The 25,769-nt window shown below is 40.1% G+C and overlaps 1 protein-coding gene across 2 annotated transcripts in view; it reads right to left on the minus strand.

Annotated features, from left to right (window-relative positions):
* myo5b (myosin VB) overlaps nt 1-25,769 on the minus strand; it is a 264,470-nt gene that overhangs the window by 185,973 nt on the left and 52,728 nt on the right. For both annotated transcript variants that reach the window (XM_069923885.1, XM_069923884.1), the window contains exons 2-4: nt 11,371-11,481; nt 2,996-3,167; nt 543-687 (exon numbers count right to left, since the gene is read on the minus strand). In XM_069923885.1, coding sequence (XP_069779986.1) covers nt 543-687; nt 2,996-3,167; nt 11,371-11,481 — 428 coding nt within the window. The remainder of the gene's footprint in view (nt 1-542; nt 688-2,995; nt 3,168-11,370; nt 11,482-25,769) is intronic.

Raw genomic sequence — 25,769 nt, forward strand, 5'->3', positions numbered from 1 at the left:
TAGTACAGGTGGATGGCAGGAACTTCAGGGGCAGTTGGTGGGCAAGTATTAACAAACAGGTTTCAGGAAAATCAGAGAGGAAGTGGAAGTGATGGGATTCCTACGAGAGCCAGGGCCAGCTCAAAGGTGCTGAATAGTCTCCTATGTCAATAGAAAATGAGGAATATAAATCTATTATTCTCACATCTCTGTCCAATTTAGATAACAACATTCAAACTTATTGTCAAAGTACATGCATGATATCACATACAACCCTGATATTATTTTTCCTGCAGGCCAGACAGTATTTCTATTGCCATTCCCTCATTAGTTGCAGGAAACTCCCTATCCAACTCAGCGAGCACCTTTAGCAGAAGAAATGATTCAAGGACGCAGTTAATCACTTACTCAAAAGCACAAGGGATTAGCAATATACTTTGACCTTGCGAATTATACTAAAATTCCCCAAAGCATGTTAAAATACAACTTTATTCCATTTCTTTAATTTCTAAGAATGCCCTCAGTTTAGATACATTACAGCAGCTTCTCTTAATTTCACTCACCTGGCCATTTGTTTGTATGCTTCTTCAGCCACTGCAAAGATATGGGGGTCCATGTCCCCCATGTTCTGGCCACTATAGGCATGAATGACATCGTCTCCATAAATTGGCAGTTGTTCATAAGGATTAATAGCAACCAAGACGATACCTAAAAAAAAATGTTTGTGACACAAGGCAAAAATAAATGCAGTCATTTTCACATTTGTTTTCTGTATTCTGGTGAAACAAGAACATTATCTTGCTGGATGTTACCAGGATTGGAGGCTTCAACTTGTCTCCCTGAAATGTAGGAGGTCAAGATTGACATCATCAAGGAATGCAATCTCATAATGACAAATCAGTAAGATTAATCATCAATTTTTTCCCTCGAGTATTGATTCCACCAGAGGGTACATCTTTAAGGTGAGCAGCAACTTTTTTTTACCATCCACATAGTGAGCAATGCAGATATGGATTGATCTGCCAGTGGAAGGGGTAGAAGCAGGTACACAAATTTAAAAGACATCTTGACAGGTAGATGGATAGGAAATTTTAAAGAGACATGGGGCAGCCACAGCCCACAGCCACAGCCCACAGCCCACAGCCCACAGCCCACAGCCCACAGCCCACAGCCCACAGCCCACAGCCCACAGCCCACAGCCCACAGCCACAGAATTATCCCCTCTCTTTAATATTGTACTTTTTATTTAATTGAAGAATATTATAAATTCCTTAAATTGATTAGAATATCAATTCAATTGTGATTTCAATTGCCAAGTTCACTGCAGTGTCTTACAAATTATATTAAAACACAAATTAACTTTCTGAACTTTGTCATGTGCAAAAGCATTGTCTCACACATGTAAAGAACTGCAAAGACAACTTCAAAACAACTCCTGCCCCATTATCAATGTCCTTTCTTTTAAAATGAGCACGGAGGTAAATACTTTGCCGCTGCTGAATGGTCCCGACGCCAAAATATCATCTTTGATGGTGACAAAAACCCAGCTCCTTTTTCCTCGTCAACCAACCCACTTTTTGTTTGACAGTCAATCACAACAACCTCCTTCAAAAGAATCAACAGGTTTCAACTATCTGGGTTCCATTCTTACAATTCATTCATAGCTAGAGAGTCATACACAAATGGTTTATCCTCTGCTTTGAAACTTCTATTTTTAATTTTCAATTCTTCAAACCTTGCACCCCCCCCCCCCCCCCCCGCAGGAGATCCATCCCAGATACCCTCCTGACACCACAAAGAACGAGAACACTGATTTTGAACTCTACTAGTGAGCATCCAACTGCCAACACTATTCAGCCCCTGTTGTTATAACTAGCTGCCCAGAAAGAACACTTGAAAGCCTGATCTCATTGGTTTTGTATCTCATATAAATTCTGCCCCTCAAATTCTCCTCAGCAGTGGTTTAAACCAGACCATCTACAACCTTGTTGGCATCATATTTGGTCCAAAGATGACTCAATTCACATAACCACATCATCAGTCAGACTGCATATTTCCAAATCCATTATCAACAATATTGTTCTGCCTTGGCAGTTTTATTGCTGAAACCTCATCTACATTCCATTATTTTCATTTCTAACTGGCCCCTATCATGACACCTTCAATATACATGAATTCTTGCATTATCCTATTACCAGTATCCTAACACAGCAACTCTCATAGCCACCACCATGCTTACATACACTGGCTCTCCATTAAGCAACATTGTCTTGATCTCAAGTTTTCAAAATGCCTCCACCATAACTTCCCAAAATAATTGCACTCTAAATCCAGCCCCGAGACTGTCCACAGTGAAATCCCTCTGCTATTAATGACCATGCCTTTAGTTGTCGAGTCTACAAGTTTTTCTAAACCTTGGTATCACTCCACCCCCCTTTCCTCTTTTAGGAAGCTCAACAAAACCTACTTATTTGACTATGCATTTGGTCATCTATCCCCAATATCCACTGATGTGGCTTAGTGTCAAATTTGATCAGAACCCTGCATTTGTAAACTACTGAGGGAGATTTTGAAACATTAAATATGCAGAGACATTTAAATTAGCCGTATAGCACAGTAACTACTGCCTTTACAGGCCCATGAGCCCATGCCACCCAATTACACCCAAGGTAAGGGTGGGAGGAAACCCTAGCACCCAGGAAAAAAACCCACACAGGCACAAACTCCTTACAGAGAGTGTGAGATTCGAACCCAGGTCATTAACACTGCACGAGTTGCCACACGGCTGTTATTGTAACCAATAGCTAAACTGATTATTAGCCAAAATGACTGAATTAATTGAATAGAAATCATTTGTTTTGATCCCTCTCCTCTGTCTCCCCTTGACTGAGCTAGCTTATTTCATACATCACCAAACATTCCATGTGTCCCCCTCTGTGGTGCATCAGCAGATTTTTACCAACAGGATGCCCTCCCTACCAGACCATCTAATTCTGGTAGTAATTTTTGTACTTACCACAGTACGTGTATATGGCGTTGGACTCAAGGAAGCGGACCCTCAAATTGTGGAGCACAGCAGGTTCGTGAAGATAACTGAGAGCAGTCAGGTCATTCTCACCAACAAGGATGTCTGGATTACGCAAAAAAGGCAACTGGCTTGCCTTAGAATTGATAGGATGTGTGAGAGGCTGCAGCAAATCAGAAAACAGCAAATGGTTCAAGAAAAAAATAGACTTAACAAGGCCTCAGGAACATCAATTAGTGCAGCCCAGAAGCACAATACCAAAACAGTGACAAGCCTACATGAAGCCCATTGCTATCCCACAGAAAAAAAATGTAGTCATTGTCAAGCTGACAGCTTTTTTTAAACTGGGTGCAACACAAAATGTATCATTAAAAAAAAACTACACATGTTGAAATTCTGAAACAAAAACAAAAGTCTTAGAAATATACCATAACACTAGGCAGCATTCAAGGAGAGGGAGGTAAAAATAATTTAAGAGGCTTCTAGATGGACATGCAAATATACAAGGGGGGAGGGATATTTATTAAATGGAAGCAGCTGAGTTTTGGTGTGATTTGCATAGACATGTAGCCCATTGCTGTGTTGTGCTATTCAAGATTTTAATCTTTATTAATTGTTCTTAGGACACCTCTTTTGATGCTTCATTTAGTACATTTTGGAGTAATATTAAAAATAGATGACAGGAATTAAAAGTAATGACGAATCATCCATTGTAATTAGCCTGTTGTTAGAAGGAATAGTTACGATACATTGGTCACATGCCTTTGAGTTCTGACCCTACAGTAACATGCAATATCAGCAATAAATTTATGCAGCTCCTTCAATTCTGCAAAACAGTTCACAGCACAGTGGTCAAATAATATTTTGCACCTAACAGATGCGATTTTGAGCATCATTTAGGTAAGAAGGTGAAAAGACATGCAATAGTTTTGGGAGACAATATTAGCGTACTGGGGCTTGACAAGTGAAGATATGGCAGCCCATTCTAGAATATTTAAATACAAAGAGAAGCAAGCAGCCAGGAGAGAAGATATTTGAGAGTGAGAGGAGATTTAACCAGGAGTCATCTGGGTCGATGGGGGATTTAATGTGAGTAATTGTTATTAAACACACATTTGCAGATGTTAGAATGAGGGAAATCAGGCTAGAGTTCACCTCACCTTCAATTGCACAAAAAAAACTGCAATGCAAAACGATCATTGTTCTGGTATCAAACAGTGGATAAGTAGAACCCTGTCCAATTTCACATGGCAAGATGAAATTCATCCAATTTAGCTCCTGTCAAAGGTTTCAAAATCTACAGCCCATTTCCTTGCCTCCCTGGCAACTCTGACAGCCTCAGTCTAAATGGGCTATTTGGTTGTGCCGGGCACTTCAACTATTTTACGCCTCCAACTTGTGCACCCTATTCCTGGGCACCTCCAACCTAAATGCTGACCTTTACAATCACAAAAACTCTACTCCTCATAAGCAGAAAAATTTCTCAGTTTTCTTCTTACTTCTAGATTGTAGACTGAAGGGTCTCTGTGCTGTAGTGTTTGGAGCTGAACAGGATGTCGTAATCAAACTAAAATTCTGCTGCTTGTACTTAACAGATATGCTCTTCCTTTCTTTCATATTCAGGTGTCTGCCCCAAAGCCTCTTAAATTCTCTAATTGTATCTGCCTCCACCACACTTCCAGGCATCCTATTCCAGGAACTTATAATTCTCTGTGCAAAATATTTGCCCTGCACTTCTTGCTTAAACTTCCTCCCCCTCACCTTCAATGCACATCCTCTAGCGTTGGAAAGAGATTCTGATTGTCTATCTCAACATTGCCTCTCGTGATCTTGTATATCTCTATCAGATTGCCCCTCAGCATCCTGAAGTGAAAACAACCACATCTCTCTCCATAACTCATACTCGGTAAACCAGGCAAAATCCTGGTAAATTTCTTTTGTACCCTTTCCAAAGCCTCCATATCTTTCCTGAAAAGTGGCAACTAGAATTACACACAGAATTCCAAATGCAGTCTAATCAAAGTTTTATAAATTTCAACATGACCCCCTTACTTTTGTACTCAATGCCCTGTTCAGTCAAGCCAAGCATAACATACATCTTTACCATCCTATCTACTTGCTTAGCCACTTTCAACGAGCCAAAGACCTTGACCCCAGATATCAAGTATATCAATACTTTAAGAGCCCTATCAAAATAGAAGTAGCTTCTCTAACTCGTATGTTTTGGTCTTGCCTATGTTGGGGAGGTATTGGAGGTATAGATATTTTTAAGATTTTGTCACCTACACTGGACATTGGCTTGCAACCTAACCCATTCACTGCTCTTTTTGGAATTATAGTTTCAGAAGTGGGAGGAGTTCCCACTTCCACAAATCAGGTTGTTGCCTTTTCTACATTGTTGGCTAAAATAGTTATTTTATTTAAATGGAAAGATGCTAATCCACCTACTTTGACTCAAACAGTTCTCTCAAATTATGTTATGTTTCAGTTTAGAGAAAGTTAGGAGTCGTACATTTGATACTTCTGTTAAATTTTAAGAGATTTGGCAACCTTTCCACACGACTTAGTAATATAATTATTTTCTCTTCTGTACTATATTTAATTTTATTTTATTTTCTCTTTGTTTGTGAAGACCAGACGATTAATTTTTAATAATAAATTCTGAGGATAGGCTGCCCAGTCTTTTTTCTGTTGTTATTTTTGGGGTTTTATATAATAAAATTTTTCTTTTTTTTGAAGATTTCAATTTGAAGAGATAAGAACATATTTGTTAATTGTGGTGTAATACAATATGTTATATCATATGATGTCATATAATGATTTTTCCCTTTCTTGATTATGTACTCCTATTGTCCTCGTGTATTGTTTACTTATCATATGATTAATAAAAAGATTGAAAAAGGTTTAAAAAAAAAAGCCCTCCCATTAAGTCTATACATTTCCATAACATTTCACCTCCCAAAATACAACACCTCACACTTGTCTGGATTAAACCCCATTTGTAATTTCACTGCTCTTATCTGTAACTGATCCACAACTCCACCAATCTTTGTATCATCGGCAAACTTACTAACCCACCCACCCTCTTTTTAACACAACGTACAAACTATCAACTCAAAGATTGTATGTATCTGCACCTTCTGAATCACCCTACCATGAATGACCTTGACATATCTCACTAAAGACCATGTCGACAACATTCACTGCCCTACCCATCAACTATCTTGGTCACCCCCTCAAAAAATTCAAATCAAATTGGTAAGACATGACCTGTCCCTCACAAAGGGACATTAGCCACATATCCTTTTTGATAGTTTCTCTATTAGTGATGTGAGGCTTAATAGTCTATATTTTTTTCTACTCTTGAACAAAGGTCCAACATTATCCACTCTCCAATCACTGGTGAGGATGGAAACATCTTAGTCAAGGCACCAGCAATCTCTACTTGCCTCATTCAATAACTAAGGGTATATCCCAAAATGTCCAGGGGACTTGTTCATCTAAATGCTCCTCAAAAGACCAAACACCAACTCTTTATTGATCTCAAAATGCCCCAACACATAAATATTCTCCAATATTATGGTCCTTGTAACTGTCTGAGTGTTTCCTTACAGCAAAATATACATTTAGCACTTTACCCACTTCCCTCAACTCTTAGCACAAATTCCCTCCTTTGTCATCAAGTGGTCTTATCCTCTCTATAGTCATCCACTTGTTTTTAATCCAAGCATAAAATAACTGAAAATTGCTCACCAAGGACATTCCATAGCCCCCTTTGGCTTTCCTAATGCCCTACTTGAGCTCTTTCCTACAACATTTATAACCCTTCAGAGTCTTACCTAATTATAGCTTCCTGGACCTGATAAATGCCTCCTTTTTCTTTTTGACTAAGTTCATGACTTTTCTCATTTTCCAAGGTCTCGTACCCTGCCATCCTTCTCCTTCCTTTGCATTGGAACATTACAGTTCTGGACTCTAATTATTTGGATCTAAACAACTCCCATATATCAATTGTGGACTTGCCTTACGCAAAAGCTGCTTCCAATGAGTTCCTGTCTAATCATTTCCCCAATTTAGTGCTTTTCAACAAAGCCAAGGCTTATCCTTGCGCTCATAACTATCTTGATGTGTCATAACTAGATCACTATTCCCAAAATATCCCCCCACTGAAACTCCGATCACCTGGCCGGGTTCATTTGCCAATACAATGTCTAGTATGGGCCCATCTGGATTGGGCTGTCTACATTTTTTTTTAAATTTAGACATATCGCACCGTAACAGACTATTTCAACCCCTAAGTCTGTGCCAAGCAAATTTACATCCAATTAACCTTGTAGTTTTGAATGGTGGAAGGAAACCGGAGCCCCTAGGGAAAACCCACGCAGACACAGGGAGAACATACCAACCCCTTACAGACAGTGTGGGTTTCAAATCCCGATCAATGGTGCTCTAAAGGCATTACACTAACCTCTTCAAAAAAATCTCTTGGATGAAGTTAAATTCTGACCATTCTAAACCTCAGGCACTCAGGATTTCCCAGTCGATAGTGGGGAAATTGAAGTCTCCCATTGCGACAACCCCGTTGCTTTTGCAACATTTTGTAATCTGACAACATATCTGTCCTTCCACCTCCCAGTGGCTACAATGAAGCCCAACTAGTGACTCAACCTTTCTTATTTCTGATCTCTACCCACACTGCCCCAGTAGTTGAGCCCACCAATAAGTCCAATTTGAGTTCAGCTGTGACACTCTCCCTGATCAGCAATGCCTCACATTCACCTCTTTTATCCCCTTCTCTATCCCATCTCAGACAATGAAAGTCAGGAACATTGAACAGCTAATGCTGTCCCTCATAGTTATACCTCCGTATAGGCCACATCATAATTCCAAGTACTGAACCTGGCTTTAAGTTCATCTGCCTTACCCACAATAATCCTTGATTAAAATAAACATACCAGCCTATCTGTTACACTGCAACTATTCACCTGGCCCTTGCTCTCCTTCCTTTCAAGCTTGCTTGCCATTAGCATCTAGCGTACCCTCAATTCCTTCACTTGCTGTTCTGCTGCTCAGGATCCCACCCCCTGGCATGAGTTTAAACCTCCTCAGAAGCACTGGTGAATCTACCTGCCAAGATATTGGTTCCCCCTCCAGTTCAGGTGTAGAGAGGCCAATTATCTAAATATCGGAACCCTTCCCTCCTGCACCAGCCCTTAGTATTGCATTAAAATGCACCAGGGAGGCAACATGCTTCCCTGAAATGTCACTTGCAGCCTCAGAAAAATCTGTCTGTGCTCGTGACCATGAGATTTCTTAACTAGTACCACTCTTCTCCACTGAGTTGTGGTGCCAATAATCTGGCACTTTGATATTACCCGCTGATAGGTCATCTCCCCAGCAATATCCTAACCTGTATACTTGTTACTGAAGGGAAAAGATATGGGAAATCTGAATTATATGCACTTTTTCCTTTACTATTCCGAGTGGTAACCCGGCAGACATATTTACACTTTTTTACCCTATGTGTGATCATATCATTATAGCTACAGTCTATGACCTTCACTGACTCTCAGATGATACAGAGTTCACCTAACACATTCCTTAACACATTCATTGAAGTTCTGCAGCCAGACGCACTTCCCATGGACATCCATAGAAATATTAAAAGTCCACAGGAACAAGAGAAATTCTCCCTAATACCTCTCATGCAGGAGGATCAATGGTCTTCCCTAAATGACATCCCTATTGCACTGATCTAAGCTTCTTGGGTGGTTCCTCAGAATTAAAGTTGGATTTTTCTGGTATGATGCTGATGGGTCCAAAGTAAGAACTGCAGACTCTACGAGAAATCTCTGACAAGGTGGGTGGATAAATACAAATGACAAGAGAGACACGTGATCTGCTGTATAATGCTTAGCATCAATGTGGACTGTCACTGCAAGGACTCAAAGTTCTCAGTACCACCTCAAGTGCTTCTTCTCTACTTGGACCAATCACAGGTCAGAGATTCCTGCCAGTTAGCAGGGCTGTCGGCACTTTCTCAAAAACATCCTTGAATCTTTTCTTCTGTTCACCTTACATGCTCTTCCCATTACAGGGAAGGGAATAATAATGTGCGTCTGAGTATCTGACGTTCAACTTACAAACAAAACTGTCGAAATGTAGCCCACGGACATGCATCCAGATCACAAACAAGGAGAGCACTTGCTGCAGCCCACGTTCACACTAACCAGATATTGAGCAATGAGTTTCATTGCCTTTGACATGAAAAGGCAGTGAACCAGAGGGAATGTGCAGAACAGATCAAAATTTAGAGAGCGCAAATGCATGTGAACGCTGTTGCCGAGAACCAGTCATAACCCACTCATCATTATTGAATGGATAACAAATGTAGCCATTAATTTGTTTGATCTCAATGGATAAACAAAGTATTATACTTTCCTCCACATCTCTGCTTTTCACTTGAAACACTTGAAGTTGTCAAACATCATATCAAAATGTGACTAAAAAGTACAAGTGAAAGAGATAATTTTAACAATAATGTTAAGGTGAAAATAATTTCCCCCCCATCAAGTGCACTTACAGGTCATCACTACAACAAGAATTGCAGTGTCAACCTCAGGACCCAAGGAATCTTTACCACATGCCTCAACTCTAACATTAAAAGAAAATCACCAAAGTTTTAAAAATGTCACATGCTGTCAACCTTATTTATCTCTGACTCCATTTAGCAATTTATGAGCAGTATCCTGCTGAGGTCTCAGACCCAGTCTCAATGTTACACAGGCTCCATTTTAAGCAAGATTTTACACACTCAGCTGTAAAAAAAACTGTGCTTGGGTTAAACTGAAGCATAGATCGCAAAAGTTGACAGTCTGAATATCAGCAAGTCTTCATTTTCTCGTTAAAAAGCTCACAAAAGAAATTCCACTTAACAAGTTTTATGCAATATAACAAAATATCCAGTTGGTCTTCTTATGAAACATCAACAACACTGTCCTGAAGGCAAATATGGCAGCTAAAATTACAAGATTTCCTACAAAATAAATTACCAAATAATCTAGTTTTTGGTGACAAGGGAAATAAAGTTTTTGGCAATTAAAATGGGAGCACTCCCTTTTCCTCAGTAACATACATTTATTACATCCAACAGGGTAGGTGAAAAGAATTTTGTAACTAGAATCATATGGCATAGATTAGCCTCTTCAGCTCAATTCATCTTTGCTGGCCAAGTCAGCATTCTGTGATGGTCTCATTTGACTGCATTTGGTCCATATCCTTCCAAGCCCATCCTATCCATAAACTTATCCAAATGTCTTTTTAACATTTTTATTTTGCCCGCTTCTACAGTTTCCTCTGATAGTTCATTCCAGATCACAAGATATAGGAACAGGAGTTGGCCCATCGGGTCTGCTCTGCCATTCTAATCATGAGCTGATCCATCCTCCCTCTTAGCCACATTCCCCAGCTTTTGCCCCATAACCATTGATACCTTAACTAATCAAATGCCTGTCAATCTCTGCCTTAAATAGATCCAATGACCTCCTTCCACAAGCCCATGTGGCAACAAGTTCCAGATTCAGGACCCTTTGACTGAAGAAATTTTCCAAATCTGTTTTAAATTGATGTGCTTTTATCCACTCAGTCTCTCTGTTCCACAGCACTCTCCAGGACCACACCATTCGCTGTGCAAGTCCTGCTCTGGTTTAACTGAGCAAAGTGTAACACCTTACCCTTGTAGGAGTTAAATTAAGAGTGGAGCATAACCACAAACTTTCCAACATCTCAGCTGAGACAGTCAAAAGCAGAAAATGTTAGTCTTCCCACTAGTCATCACAAACTCAACAATGAATTTAGACCTATCAAGTGGATATTCATAGCATGACAGATAAGATTCCTTCTCTGTTCCTTCCATCTGTTGCACCTGCATACATCAGCCCCCTCACCCTGCTTTGCTGAACTCTTCAGCATCTCCTCACAATGTATCAGACAAAATCCACAACTGTATCAAGTCGAGATCAAACCCATCTTTGAAAACGTTCATATCTATATATTCAGCAACATATTTTGTAAACGATAAGCAAATTATAAATGAGGGGCATCTGACTGTTAAGGCAAAGGGCATGAATGAGCCTCGATTTTGCTCTGCATACATTTTTATCTATTGCTCTTTATATTACCTACACGTCAGTCAGCTTGTAATATAATTTGCAGATGGTCTCAATACTCAATTTCCTTTGTTTCAAAAGACAAGGCCACTCAAATACCTGCACACTTTAATACACAAAGTAAATAACTCAGATGCCAACACCTGGCAGTGCAAAATGTTGTTCTTTTCCCCTCCAATAGCCAAAAAGAGTACTGACCATTTCATCTTCCAGTTTAAGGTGAAGGATCTCATCGCCATCCTTGTAGTCCTTCGTGATTTCTGCCGATTTCCAAACATCCTCCGGGTCAGGGATCCAAACCTTTGTATACTGCAAATAAAATTCCAACATATTAGTGCACAGAATCATCAGATTACAGTGAATTCATCCTCTTTGCATCACAATGAATAGGATTATACTTTGTTACATTGAGGGAAAAAAAAACATTTTTAAGAGGTGAAAATAAGTTCATGATAAAGGTGACTCTTTCTCCAAGAGCACATACCAAAGATATCCAAGGATTAATCACTCATCCTCGGAAGACTCATTTGTGCACCAATAAATCTTGAAATACATTCCAAGTATACCATATTTAATTTCAGAAACAAGTCATAAAAAGTTTCAGCCTCAGAACAGACAAGATCAGAATTTTGCTGCCCAATCAAACTGATCCTTTTTGAATTTATAAGGAGGATCTACTTTCCAGCTTCAACCCAGTTGAAAACATCATGAACTTCTTTTGGATTTGAAAGATCATACATACTCAATACATTGGACATTCTTCAGGTGTCTACTTCATTCTTGCAATCAAAAGTTATTCTATTAGTGCTACAAGTGCTCATCTTGCTATCATGGTCTTTCAAGTCTCTATCATTCTTTCTTTGGAATTTGTGTTAATTTAGCTCACATTCCAATCAATCCAGATTGCTCCTACACTTAATATATTTCAGGCTTCCTCCTCTGTTTCAACACCTCTACTTCCTCAGAAGTTTGAGGAGGTTTGGTGTGACATTGGAAACCTTGGCCATGGCCTCATGCACTATCTTACCAAGATCACCCATAAATTGGAGGAACAACACCTGAATTTCTGTACGGCCACTCTTTAGCCAGATGGCATTAACTTCGACTTTTCCAGTTTTTGCTAACCTGCTCTCCTTTCCACATCCCATCACCTTTTCTTCTTTCCCTCAGCCCTCTATTCACCTAACCATCCCTCCTCCCTTTGCTTGCTCTTGTGCCCTCCCTCCCTTCTCCATCTATTACCTCCTGCCTTTACAACCATGATCCTCCCCCATGCCTTTTTATTCGGATGCCTACCATCATCTTTCGATTCCTTAATGAAGAGCTTAAGCCCAAAACATTGTTTATATACTTTATCTTTGATATATAAAGGACCTGCTGAGTTTCTTCAGCATTTTGTTTTCACTTCAACCAACTTGAACTGTGGACTTTCATGTTTACCACTTATCTGTGTAAAATTTAATTCTAGCTTCTGGTTTTGTCTGTGTGGAGTTTGTACATTCTCCCATGTAGATTTCATCCTATGTCTCAAAGAATAACAAGTTGATAGATTAACCAGTGATCCACAGCAAAGAGACAATTCCAAGGGAAGCTAAAAACCGAGTCAGATTCTTGCCAGCTACGGCAGAGCTCACAGGCCATTACATCTTACAAAGCACAACCAAACATCATAAATAGCTGTGATGCTTCATTACCCGATGAGCTGAACACATTTTATGCTTGTTTTGTAAACGATAACTCAAAAGTACCAATGAGAATCCCTACAGAAGCTGGTGGCCATGTGACATCTGTCTCTGAGGCCAACATGAGAAGATCTTTCAAGAAGATGAACCCTTGCAAGGTATCAGGCCCTGACAGCATACCTGGCAGGATACTGAAAATCTGTGCCAACCAACCAGCTGGAGTGTTCAGGGATATTTTCAATCACTCGTTGCTGCAGTTGGAGGTTTCCACCTGCTTCAAACTAGCCCAAGAGTAGAGTGAGCTGCCTCAATGACTATCACCCAGTTGCATTCACATCCACTGTGATGAAATGCTTTGAGAGGTTGGACAGAATTAACCCATTCCCAAGTAAAGACCTGAACCCACTGCAATTCGCCTACCACTACAATCACTCCACAGCAATTGCAATCTCACTGGCTCTCCCCTCAACCTGGATCACGTAGACAACAGCAATACATACATCAGGCTGATTTTCATCAATTATAGCTCAGCTTTCAACACCATCATACCCTCAACAGTTGATCTGCAAGCTTCAAAACCTGGGCCACTGCATCTCTGCAACTGGACCGTTGACTTCATTGTTGGAAGATGACAGACAGACTGAATCGGTAACAATGTCACATCATCACATGCACACCTCAAGGATGTGTACTTAGCCCACTGTTCTACTCTCTCAACAGCCACGACTGTGCTGCTAGGCACAATTCAAATGCCATCTACAAATCTGCTGATGACACCTCGCTTATTGGCAGAATCACAGATGGCAATGAGAAAGCTTAAAGGAATGAGAAAGATCAGGAAGTTGAGTGGTGTTACAATAACAACATTGCACTCAACGATAAGCAAATCTGAAGAACTGATTGTAGAGTTCAGGAAGGGGAAACTTGGAGAACACAAACCAGCCTTTATCAAGGGGTCAGCAGTGGTACGAACTTAAAATTCCTGTGTGTTAACATCTCCGAAGATCAATCCTGGGGCCCTCCTGTCAATGCAATCATGAAGAAACTTTGTTAGGACTTTAAAGAGATTTGGTATGTCACCAGACACACTTGCAAATTTCTACAAATGCACCGTAAAAGTATTCTGACTGGTTGCATCATTGTTTGGTATGGAGGAGCGTGAACAGGCTACCAAGGATTGTAAACTCCACTAGCTCCATATTAGGAATTAGCATTCACTCCATTCAGGACATTGACAAGAGACTGTGACTGAAGAAAGCAGCCTCTATCATCAAGGACCCTCCACCCAGGCCATGTTCTCTTCTCACTTCTACCATCAGAACGAGGTACAGGAGCCAGAAGACAAACACCCAATCTTACAAAAACAGCTTCTTCCCCTCTGCCATCAGATTTCTGAATGGACAACGATCCTATGGACACTACTTCATTTTTTCTCTTCTGTACTAATTTACTTTTTTTCAAATGTAATTTATAGCCATTTTTCCACTTGCAATGCTGCCACAAAACAACATGAAAATATATTCTGATTCTTAACTGGCTGTCTAACAAGGGTAAGAGGTAGAACCCAGTGGGGTGGGATTTGATGAGAATCATTTGGGATTAGCGCAGAATTATCATCGATGGGTGCAGAAAGTCTCAGTGGGCCCAGGAGCTCATTTCCATAATGTAAAACTAGGAATGTCATGTCACAATTATAGATGTAGTCTGCAAAATAATACTAAAGAAGCCTGACTCATGATTTCAGATTGTGGCAGCAATCAAGTTCTTGTGCATGTTCAGGTTTTGTCCACCAATTCCCCTTTGTCTTCATTTTTTTTTGATGCCAAGAACTAAAAAAATATAAATGAGAAAACAACTACTAGCAATCAAGTCATCCTTTCCAACAGAAAGGATGAAAATAGGCCTCACAACAGGACACTGTCAAATACATTTACCTTAAATGCAGTTGCTAGGTTTATTTAGCAAGTTAGTTCTGATATTGTGTGGGAAAAAAAAACAAAAAAAACATGATTTAAAAAAAAATAATCTGCTACTTTAGACTCCATATTACATTTTCACTAGTAATTTCTAGTATCTGCAGTCAAAAGTCATGAAGGTTCACAAATTCACCAATCAATGACACAGAGGACATTACTTGAGCACAATTTAAACCATGAATTTATAACCCAATTTTTTTCCTCAATGATTGTCAACTGCAGAATGCATTTCTTTATAAGGTGAAGTGTGAAGGAGTTCTTCTCAAGTAGTTCTTTCAGAAATGAGGACTTGCGTCCACACTAGTTTGGGGGAGTTGAAACAGTTATTGAGCCCATTGAGAGAACCGAACACTCTTTCAGCTGGGAGCCGATGGGTGGGGGGGGGGGGTGGGGGGTTGGCATGCGAGGTTGCCCATTTCTTCTGCTGCTTGTGCCAGGCCTATCCTTTTGGTATGAGGATTGCCACTGGACCTCTGCCTTGCGCCAACTATGAAGAAGTCTGTTCTCTACTATTCTTTCCGCTTTCAATCCAAGCTTCAAGAAATAATTATCACGGCAACTCATAAGCCATATATACCACAAATGCTGGGAGTTGACAGGTTGTCTAAAACACTGGCCAAGAAGAGGCAGCTTTGTGCTGACCTTGACAACTTCAACATTTAATTTTCCTGCAGCATTGCTTCTAATACCACTGATGTGTTGGAGTTAGATTGATAGATACAGAATAGAGTCATTGGTGTCTGGAACAACAAAGTAGGTAGGTTTGTGATTCCACCAGTTGGACAAATGGTATAAGTTGGTGGTATCTTTGGCTTGGCTTCGCGGATGAAGATTTATGGAGGGGGTAAAAAGTCCACGTCAGCTGCAGACTCGTTTGTGGCTGACAAGTCCGATGCGGGACAGGCAGACACGATTGCAGCGGTTGCAGGGGAAAATTGGTTGGTTGGGGATGGGTGTTGGGTTTTTCCTCCTTTGCCTTTTGTCAGTGAGGTAGGCTCTGCGGTCTTCTTCAAAGGAGGTTGCTGCCCGCCAAACTGTGAGGCGCCAAGATGCACGGTTTGAGGCGATATCAGCCCACTGGCGGTGGTCAATGTGGCAGGCACCAAGAGATTTCTTTAGGCAGTCCTTGTACCTTTTCTTTGGTGCACCTCTGTCACGGTGGCCAGTGGAGAGCTCGCCATATAACACGATCTTGGGAAGGCGATGGTCCTCCATTCTGGAGACGTGACCCATCCAGCGCAGCTGGATCTTCAGCAGCGTGGACTCGATGCTGTCGACCTCTGCCATCTCGAGTACTTCGACGTTAGGGATGTAAGCGCTCCAATGGATGTTGAGGATGGAGCGGAGACAACGCTGGTGGAAGCGTTCCAGGAGCCGTAGGTGGTGCCGGTAGAGGACCCATGATTCGGAGCCGAACAGGAGTGTGGGTATGACAACGGCTCTGTATACGCTTATCTTTGTGAGGTTTTTCAGTTGGTTGTTTTTCCAGACTCTTTTGTGTAGTCTTCCAAAGGCGCTATTTGCCTTGGCGAGTCTGTTGTCTATCTCATTGTCGATCCTTGCATCTGATGAAATGGTGCAGCCGAGATAGGTAAACTGGTTGACCGTTTTGAGTTTTGTGTGCCCGATGGAGATGTGGGGGGGCTGGTAATCATGGTGGGGAGCTGGCTGATGGAGGACCTCAGTTTTCTTCAGGCTGACTTCCAGGCCAAACATTTTGGCAGTTTCCGCAAAGCAGGACGTCAAGCGCTGAAGAGCTGGCTCTGAATGGGCAACTAAAGCGGCATCGTCTGCAAAGAGTAGTTCACGGACAAGTTTCTCTTGTGTCTTGGTGTGAGCTTGCAGGCGCCTCAGATTGAAGAGACTGCCATCCGTGCGGTACCGGATGTAAACAGCGTCTTCATTGTTGGGGTCTTTCATGGCTTGGTTCAGCATCATGCTGAAGAAGATTGAAAAGAGGGTTGGTGCCAGAACACAGCCTTGCTTCACGCCATTGTTAATGGAGAAGGGTTCAGAGAGCTCATTGCTGTATCTGACCCGACCTTGTTGGTTTTCGTGCAGTTGGATAATCATGTTGAGGAACTTTGGGGGACATCCGATGCGCTCTAGTATTTGCCAAAGCCCTTTCCTGCTCACGGTGTCGAAGGCTTTGGTGAGGTCAACAAAGGTGATGTAGAGTCCGTGATTCCCCCCCCCCCCCAAGTTGGTGGTATAGAGCACAGGAAAAGGCAACGGTCATTGAGGACCCTGGAAAGTTAACAAGCATGGGGACCCTTGGTTTGAGGGATATTAAGGATGTGGTTAAGAAGAAAAAGGTGTGTAGAAGGTGTAGGCAACAAGGAACAAATGAGTATAAAAATGCAAGGAAATACAAGCTAAAGAAGGAAATCAGGAGGGCTAAAAGACACAAGATAGCTTTGACAGGCATGAAGGTATATTAAGCACAAAAGAATAGTAAAGGACTAAGTTGTGTCTCTTGAAGATCAGAGTGGCGAGCTATGTATGGAGTCAAAAGAGATAAGGGAATTTGTTTTGCATCTGTATTTACTCAGGAGACTGCCACCGTCTATAGAAGTAAGGCAAACAGTTGAGTCTTGGAATCTATACAGATTAAAAGGAGGTGCTTGCTGTCTTGAGGCAAATAAGGGTGGATAAATCCCCAGGCCTGTCAAGGTATTCTCTTGATCCTTGAGGGAGGATAGTGTAGAAATTGTTAGGACTCTGGCAGATATATTTAAAACATCCTTAGCCACAGATGAGGTGCCAGAGGATTGGAGAATGACTAATGTTTTTCCATTGTTTAGAAAAGACTCCAAGAATAATCTAGGAAATTATAGGCCAGTGAACCAGATGTCATTTGGAAAATGGGTTGCAAGTTCTTAGTTCAGCCTGGTCAAAGCCCTTGTGATCCATACAAGAGGAGAGGACTGGCTGCATAATGTTTCACTTGAAATAAGGGAAACAGAAAAGGAACTCTGTGATGATCTGAAAGAAAGAGGTTATCATCTGGAAAACCCTGATGGAGCAAGTTTCTTCAGCAAGAATCAGTTGTGGGTGTCCAATTAGCAACAAATCTCTCTGAAAACCGACAAGAATCCTCCTGTGCAGTAACCATTTACCTTTTAAGCACCAAAGCCTGGTGAAATTCATAAATGTTAAATTCTGTGGACAGTATAAGAATTGCCTGATATCAGTGAACTTGGAGGAGTGAGAAGTAAGATTGGACTGTGAATCAAAAACCTTTTTTTGAACATAAACACATTACATACACGTGCACTTAGAATTAGAAGGGGGTTAAATTACGTTAAGTTAATAGTACAAGTTAAAGTTTGATCCGGTTTTCATATTTAAAGAAAATTAAAAGTAACTTTTGCTTAAGTAACCATTTGTCTTGGTGAATTTCAATTGCTACTGGGTTTTGGGGGTCCTTTGGGCTCATAACATTGGCATTGTGCATGGTAAGTCATGCTTAATTGATCTTATCGAAGAGGTTTACCAGGAAAATTAATGAAGGAAAAGCTATGTGTTTCATGGACTTTAATAAAGCCATTGACAATGTTCCGAATGCTAGATTAGTTAAGAAAGTTTAGTCTCACAATATTCAGGATCAGGTATTAAATTGGATTAGATTTTGGCTTTGTGAGAGAAGACAACATAATAATAGATGATTGCCTCTCTGACTGGAGGCCTGTGACTAGTGGTGTGCCCCAAGGATTGGTGCTGGGTCCAGTGGTATTTGTCATAAATAATATGGATGATAATGTGATAAACTGAACAGCAAGTTTGCAGATGACACAAAGATTGGAGTTGTACTGGATAGCGAGGAAGGCTTTCAAAGGAAGATCTGGACTTGCTGGAAAAATGGACAGCGATAGATAGAAGTTTTTATTTAAAAATCACAGTAATGCAGACAAGTGTGAACTATTGCACTTTGGGAAGGTGAACCAACAGTAAGCAGTAGGGCACTGAAGTATGCATTAAAACACAAGAATCTGGGAATACAGATACACAATTCCCTAAAAGTGGTGTCACAGGTTGAGTCCTAAATAAAACTTATGGCATGCTGGGCTTCATAAATCAAAGTATTGAGCACAGGAGTTGAAATGTCATTATGAAGTTGTATGAGACATTGATTGACGAGCCAAATTTGGAGTAATGTTTTGGTCTCTTAACTAAGAAAAGATATCAATGATTGAAAGACTTCAGAGGATACTTACAAGGATGTTGCTGGGACTTGAGGAACCAAGTTACAGGGAATGGCTAAATACATTTGGACTTTATTCCCTGGAGCTTAGAAGGAGGGGTAATTTGATAGATGCATACAAAATAATGAGAGGTATAACAAACAGGTTCCCCCCACCCCCACAGAGATTGGGTGAGATAAGAACATGAGGATATGGGTTAAGGGTGAAAGGCGAATTTTCAAAGGGAATATTATAGGGAATTTCATGTAGAGAGTGGTGAGAATGTGGAACATGAGATTAGCTTAAGTAGTGAATGTGGATTCAATTTTGACATGGAAGAAAAATTTGAATAGGTACATGGATGGGAAGAGTCTGGAGGGCTATTTTCCAGGTGTATATCAATAGGACAGGGCAGACTAAAAGCTCAGCACAGACTAGATAAGCCAAAGGGTCTGCTTCTGTGCTGTCGTGCATTATGGTTCGATGAAAGTACTCATGCTTGGGCCAAGAGTGTTGCCATGATGTCTGGGTTCATCACTGACAAAACAATGTGTTTATTATGACAAGGCTGTGTTTCAAGTATTTTGTCAAGAAAAGGATCCAAATGGCATTTGCTTTGCTCTTTTTTAAAAAAAAAATTATTTTAATTTTTGTAGGTAAAAAAAAAATCAAACAAACCATATAATCTTTTTCTTTTTACATTATGTAACATAAAGAGACTGTATTTATCCCCCCCAACCTCCCCCATCCCCCTCACATTCGTACAACTGAAAGTAGTCAATTAAATTGAAAAGTTTAAAAAAACTAAAAGAAACGTATAATTTCGTTGATCACATTTCCCTGCTGGGATGAATTGCTACAGTACCCCTATTTTTGAAGAGGGGGGGAAAACTAATCAATCTGTGTGCCAATACATTTCAAGTAAGGTTGCAATACTTTAAAAAATGCATAATGTTACTTTCTTAGATTGTACGCAATTTTCTCCAGGGGACTGCAATTCTGCATTTGCCTTTGCTCTGCTCTTCTTGGCGAGCGCAACCAAGTGCCTGGTGTTAAAGTCATTCAAGAGAATCACTTCATCTCCCTTTGGGACACAGATCAGGAAGTTTTTCCAAGTCCTCCCTGGCCTTATCTGAAGCTTTGAGGATTGGGGAATGTTCTATTTTGGTGCGAGTCAAAGGATCAAAAGATATTCACTAATCCTACAGGGAGAGTGCAGAACACTAGTCTAGCTCACTCCATGAAGATAGCGTTTGTCTTCTGACTTGGCCCTCCAGAAAATGGTGCATTCGTAGACTTGTTCCTTAAACTTACCGTCTTCTGCCAATTGTGTTTCATTCAATGCAATAACATTAATGTCAAATCAGACCAAGTTCCTGAGCTACAATAGGAGAGTTGCATTCAGTCATTACATTAACCAAATCTACTGTATTCACATTCCTCAGTGTGGCTACCTCTGCATCAGGGGGAGCAAATGTAAATTTGTGATCACTTTCTGAACACCTGCATGGAGTGTAAATAGGTTTCCTGGAGCCAACCAATTCAACTCATCCAAACATTCATATAGTGATATCTGTCCTTGGCCTCATCTGTCGTCAGGGAGCAACCAAAAGTAAATTTGTGGAAGCTAGTTGAGTTGTTCAAGTGAACCGGTACGGACTTGAAGGGCCGACATGGCCTGTTTCCGTGCTGTAAACGGTTATATGGTTATAACAACACATCATTTTCTATCATATGATAACCTAAAGGCATGAACATTGATTAGCTAACCCCATCACCCCCATAGGATTCTGCCATTTCTATCCATTCTTTATCTACGACTCCTACTCCTGTGTTTTATTTCCTCTAACTTTTCTTTCCAACCACTTACCTGTCTCCCTTCCTCCCATGCCTTCTGCCTATCACTTCTCTCCCACTCTATATATATGTAATTTCACCTATTCTACCTTAGCCTTCATAAAAGGTTTAAACCCGAAATACTGACTTACCTCTTCTACCCATGGATGCTGTCCAACCTGCCAAGTTCCTCTAGCAATTCTTTTGTGTGCTCAAGACTCCAGTATCTGTAGCTTTTGTGCTTCTCTATTGCATTCATGTCTGATGCTTTTTGGATTGTCCATGAAGGACCTGGCTTTAAGTTCATATTACAAAGTGTAAGATTTCAGTACGTACTTTTAAAAAAAAACACATGGGTACCTGTTATACACCTGGTACTAAACAGTCATCACAAACCAAGATCATGATTCATAGACAAAGTGGATCCTGAAAGGTTGTTGACCAATCTCTGCTGCATGGACATTAATGCTTACAGATTATTGGGTACTATCTTGTGCAAACATGAGGGCTGAGACAGAGAGGCCCTTGTCTGCTCCCTCCTTCCTGGCTTCTCAACCCCTTCTTGAATTGGAAACTGGTGTGTGGAAGCTACAGGTATGGTAGTGGCACAACAGCAAGTTATTGGACCAGTAAATAAAAAGCACCCAGGCCATGCCCTCTTCACTCTGCTACCATCAGGAAAGAGGTACAGGAATCTAAAGACAAGCACTCACTGGTACAAGGACAACTTATTCCCCACTGCCATCAGATTCCGGAATAATCAATGAACCAAAGACACTGCCTTACTTTTCGCACACTATTATTTTTATTTGTTTATAGTAATCCTGTAACAAGATTATCATATGAATGTTTGCAGTGTGACGCTGCCATAAAACACCGAATTTCATGACTTGTTCATGACAATAAATTCTGAGATTTTAAATCCCACCTTTGAAGCTGTGGAATTTAAATTTAGTTAATATAATGTGCAATTTGATTAAAGAAAAAACACTACTGAGCAGATGACCACATAAACTACAGGATTGCTCAATAACCCCAGGCACCTTACCAATATGTTCCAGAGCAGGAAGTCTGCATCCATGCTCATTCCACCCTATAAATGATTGCCATGCACTAGACTCCTCAATGCCCATGAAAACCATTCACTTGGGTCAGATCACCAACACCTTCTCAAGTGGTATTTAGGAATGGCCAATAAATGCTGACCTTCTAGCAATGCACAGATCCTGAAAAATTAATACATACAAGATAGCAGCAGAGGTGTATTTAATTATCATTTTGGAGAAAAAGAGGAGCTTGTTATTTATGTAACCAATACATTGAGTACAAAGGGATAAGTAGACAAGTTGCATCATTAAACCTTGAAACTAAATGAGGAAGGAATTATTTAACCATAAACTTTGATGGACGGCGTGGCTGAACAGTAGAAGAAAACATTCCTGGATAATGTTAAATTGGTTGGAAGAATTTTTTTTGGATACAATATTTTCTTCACACTTAATGACCACAATGGAGCAAATTCTCTCTTCTGTCCCACACTTCTGCATATATACTTAGAACAGGTTCAACCATCCTTAGAGTAATTCTATCGTTCAATTGGCTCTTGGCTGATTTGTTCAGTCACAGTTGTCACTTGGTATAGTTAGCATTTTGATGCAAAAGTAACAAACCTAGTCTTAAGTAATTGACTAAATTGGAGTGAGGTTCAGTGAACATCCAGAATCTTTCAGTTATTTCTCCAATTGATCATATCTGAGCAATAACACATTAAAGATTCCTGGCTACTCACTAGATAAATTAACAGAATGGTATAAACAAGGAGGCTTACAATTGCCAAACTTCAAAAATTATTATAGAGCCGCACAATTAAGGTACCTATCAGATTTTTATCAAACAAGGGAAAAACCAGACTGGACGAGACTAGAATTAGATAAAATAGGGGAAAAGATACCTGAACACATATTATATAAATGGGACGAAAAATTGGTACAACATAGAACTTCTCCAGTATTACACCATCTCCTCAATATATGGAAGAAGATTCATGTAGAAAGAAATAAAATAAATTACCAAATACCAAAACTAATATTGACGCAAAATAAGCTACTCCCTTTTACAATAGACAACCTTGCCTTTAGAAAATGGGAAAAAAAAGGGATTAAAAGAATAGAAAATTGTTTTTCAGGAAGTAGATTCTTATCCTTTGAACAAATGAGAGATAAGTACAATATAACTGGAGATACAGCGCTGGCATATTACCAACTGAGATCCTACTTGAAAGATAAATTAGGAAGCAACTTGAGTTTACCAGAGGGAAGTAACCTTGAATATGTGATTACAGATACAATGTTAATCAAAAGATTTATAAAAAATATGTATATTAAACTGCAAGAAAAGGAAAATGAGGAAACAAATGGTAAAACTAAACAAAAATGGGAACAAGATTTAAATATAAAGATAAAAAAGGAAACATGGGAGAAGTTATGCTCTGGAACGATGAGAAATACAATAAATACGAGGCTGCGTATGATACAATATAATTGGTTACACAGACTATACATTACACCGCAAAAGTTAAATAAATGGGACCCAACAGTATCTGATAGATGTTTTCGATGTAAAAAAGAAAGGGGAACAACAATTCATGCAATCTGGACATGTGAGAGAGTAGAAAAATTTTGGGATGATCTCAATCAGATATTAAATAAAATAACAGAAAACAATATACCAAAGAATCCAGAGATCTTTCTCCTAAGTAACATAAAAAATAAAGAATTTGGAATTGACTTGGAAGATGCACAAAAAAGATTTGTCAAGATAGCCCTAGCCGTAGCAAAAAAATGTATTATGTCAACCTGGAAATTGGAAGATAATTTGAAAATACAACAATGGTATATAGAAATGAATAAATGTATTCCATTAGAAAAAATAACATATAGTTTAAGAAATAATATTGAAATATTCGAACAAGTATGGGAGCCTTACATTAAATACAATAGCGAAAACCTACCGGGAACAAACATTACCTAAATTGATGGAAGGAGAAGAAAAGAAAAGAATGGACTCAGTAGAATTTCTGGTGTATTTTTGTTGAATGACAACATTGTCTAACTGAATTAATGCAACCTAGATTGTATACCTAAAATGGATGAGAGGGGGGGGGTGGGGGGGGTGGCTTGGGAGGAGGGAGGGGGGAGGGAGAAAAAGTCACTGTAAATGTGTGGAAAAGAAAAAGTGTATATCATGGCTATTGTGATTTATGGTGTGAAAAATAAAAAATTAAAAAAAAAAAAAAAAGATTCCTGGCTACTCATGGAATTGATACAATGGTAAATTATAGCTGCAATAAAAACATGTATTTTTACTGGTGCCCTTGCTTCATTCATCCTCTGGAGCTGCCAACAGTTGGCATGACAATTTGCAGTTTTCCCACACTCGACAGATAGTTTTACAAAATAATTACCAGACATGAAACAGATTCTAATCTCAGCAAATAGCACCATATGACAAGCTCCAGATTGCAGATTCCTTTATTGTCTGGTAATAAAGCAGGTGTAATTTTACATAAAATTGACTTTATTCTTCCGTAAGGCACATAAAGATTCACCATTAGCAGAAATTGCCCAGCACCCACTTAATATACAAAAAGAAGCAAAAGAGAGTCTCCTGAGTCACTGAGTGTCCATGAATTCACCTCCATTGCTCCAACCATTTGCAACCTGAGGTCCAAATCTAAACCTCTGACATGATCAGGAAGCCTTCAGCATCCTCTGCCTCCTGGTTCATATACCCGTTACCTCTGCAGCCAGTCCCAAGCCAATCCCCAGCAGTCCGTGGCCTGGTCTGAGCCCTTTGACCTCAGTCACTATCAGTCAGAATTCTGTGTGGGTTCCTCACCTCGAGTCTCTAACAGCCCGCCACCTGTGTTCTTCAGTCATAGAGACCCTCACTGGTGATCATGACAATGGACCAAAGGCCTGTCTCCTCTGCTTCTCCTTTTCACACATGGTGGATGGTCTCCTCATTTTCTGATGCCCTGTGCCAGTCCTCTACTTCCCTGGAATTGGTAACCCCTACTGCCAAACACATGTTGGGCCCAGACCCCAAGGTTGCAGGATTTTAAAATAAACCACCTTCGGCTTCTTTAATAAACACTTAAAGGCTGTACACTGTTATCGGTAGTTGGATTGGGGTGTAGAACACTGTGGGGGAGTGCTGTGTCACCTCTCCCCGCGGGTCCACTCTAGTGAAAACGCTGTCATTGTTTTTTAAAAAAAAACCCATAGAGGTCAGAGTGCAGAAAATGAAAAGTGCGGACAGTTTGCTCAAACACAAAAAATATTACTTCCTTTTCTCCAACCCAGGAAGCCAGCATAAAGCTGGAATCAGAGTTAGATTGCAAATATAGTTTATTGTTAACATGGGGAGTGCCTTTCCCAATTAGATTTCCTTTGAGAGCTATTTTAAATACAATTCATCAGATGTCACCATGGTCTCATGTTGCTCAACACAATAATTGCTCATTTAAAACAAACCACCAGACAGAAAAGTCCTAAAAGTCCCAAGGTGTGTCACTCGCATGAGTAATCTGAAGCGAGCAGCTTGCTGGCTCCGAGTAAGAAGGAAGAAGTTGTACACCTGCGCCAATGCCCAAATCATTACATCATTTCACTACAGGCAACTCCTATCACCTGATCTTGCACCCACCTCATTTCATTCATGAGATCACAGCTTTCATTCAATCGTATTTCAAAAAATTATTTCAAAATACAGGGTAATAGGTTAAGTAACCAACGCCCTAATCTACCTGCATCAATTCAAAGGAGAAGAGCATGGTTGTCATACCCACACTCAGTTTCACTGAAGTTGGCTTGAAACAACTTTGTATCTTTGTCTTATCCTTGGATGAATTGCTGCGA

Source organism: Narcine bancroftii, chromosome 3 (assembly GCF_036971445.1).
Source record: "Narcine bancroftii isolate sNarBan1 chromosome 3, sNarBan1.hap1, whole genome shotgun sequence".
NCBI lineage: Eukaryota > Metazoa > Chordata > Chondrichthyes > Torpediniformes > Narcinidae > Narcine > Narcine bancroftii.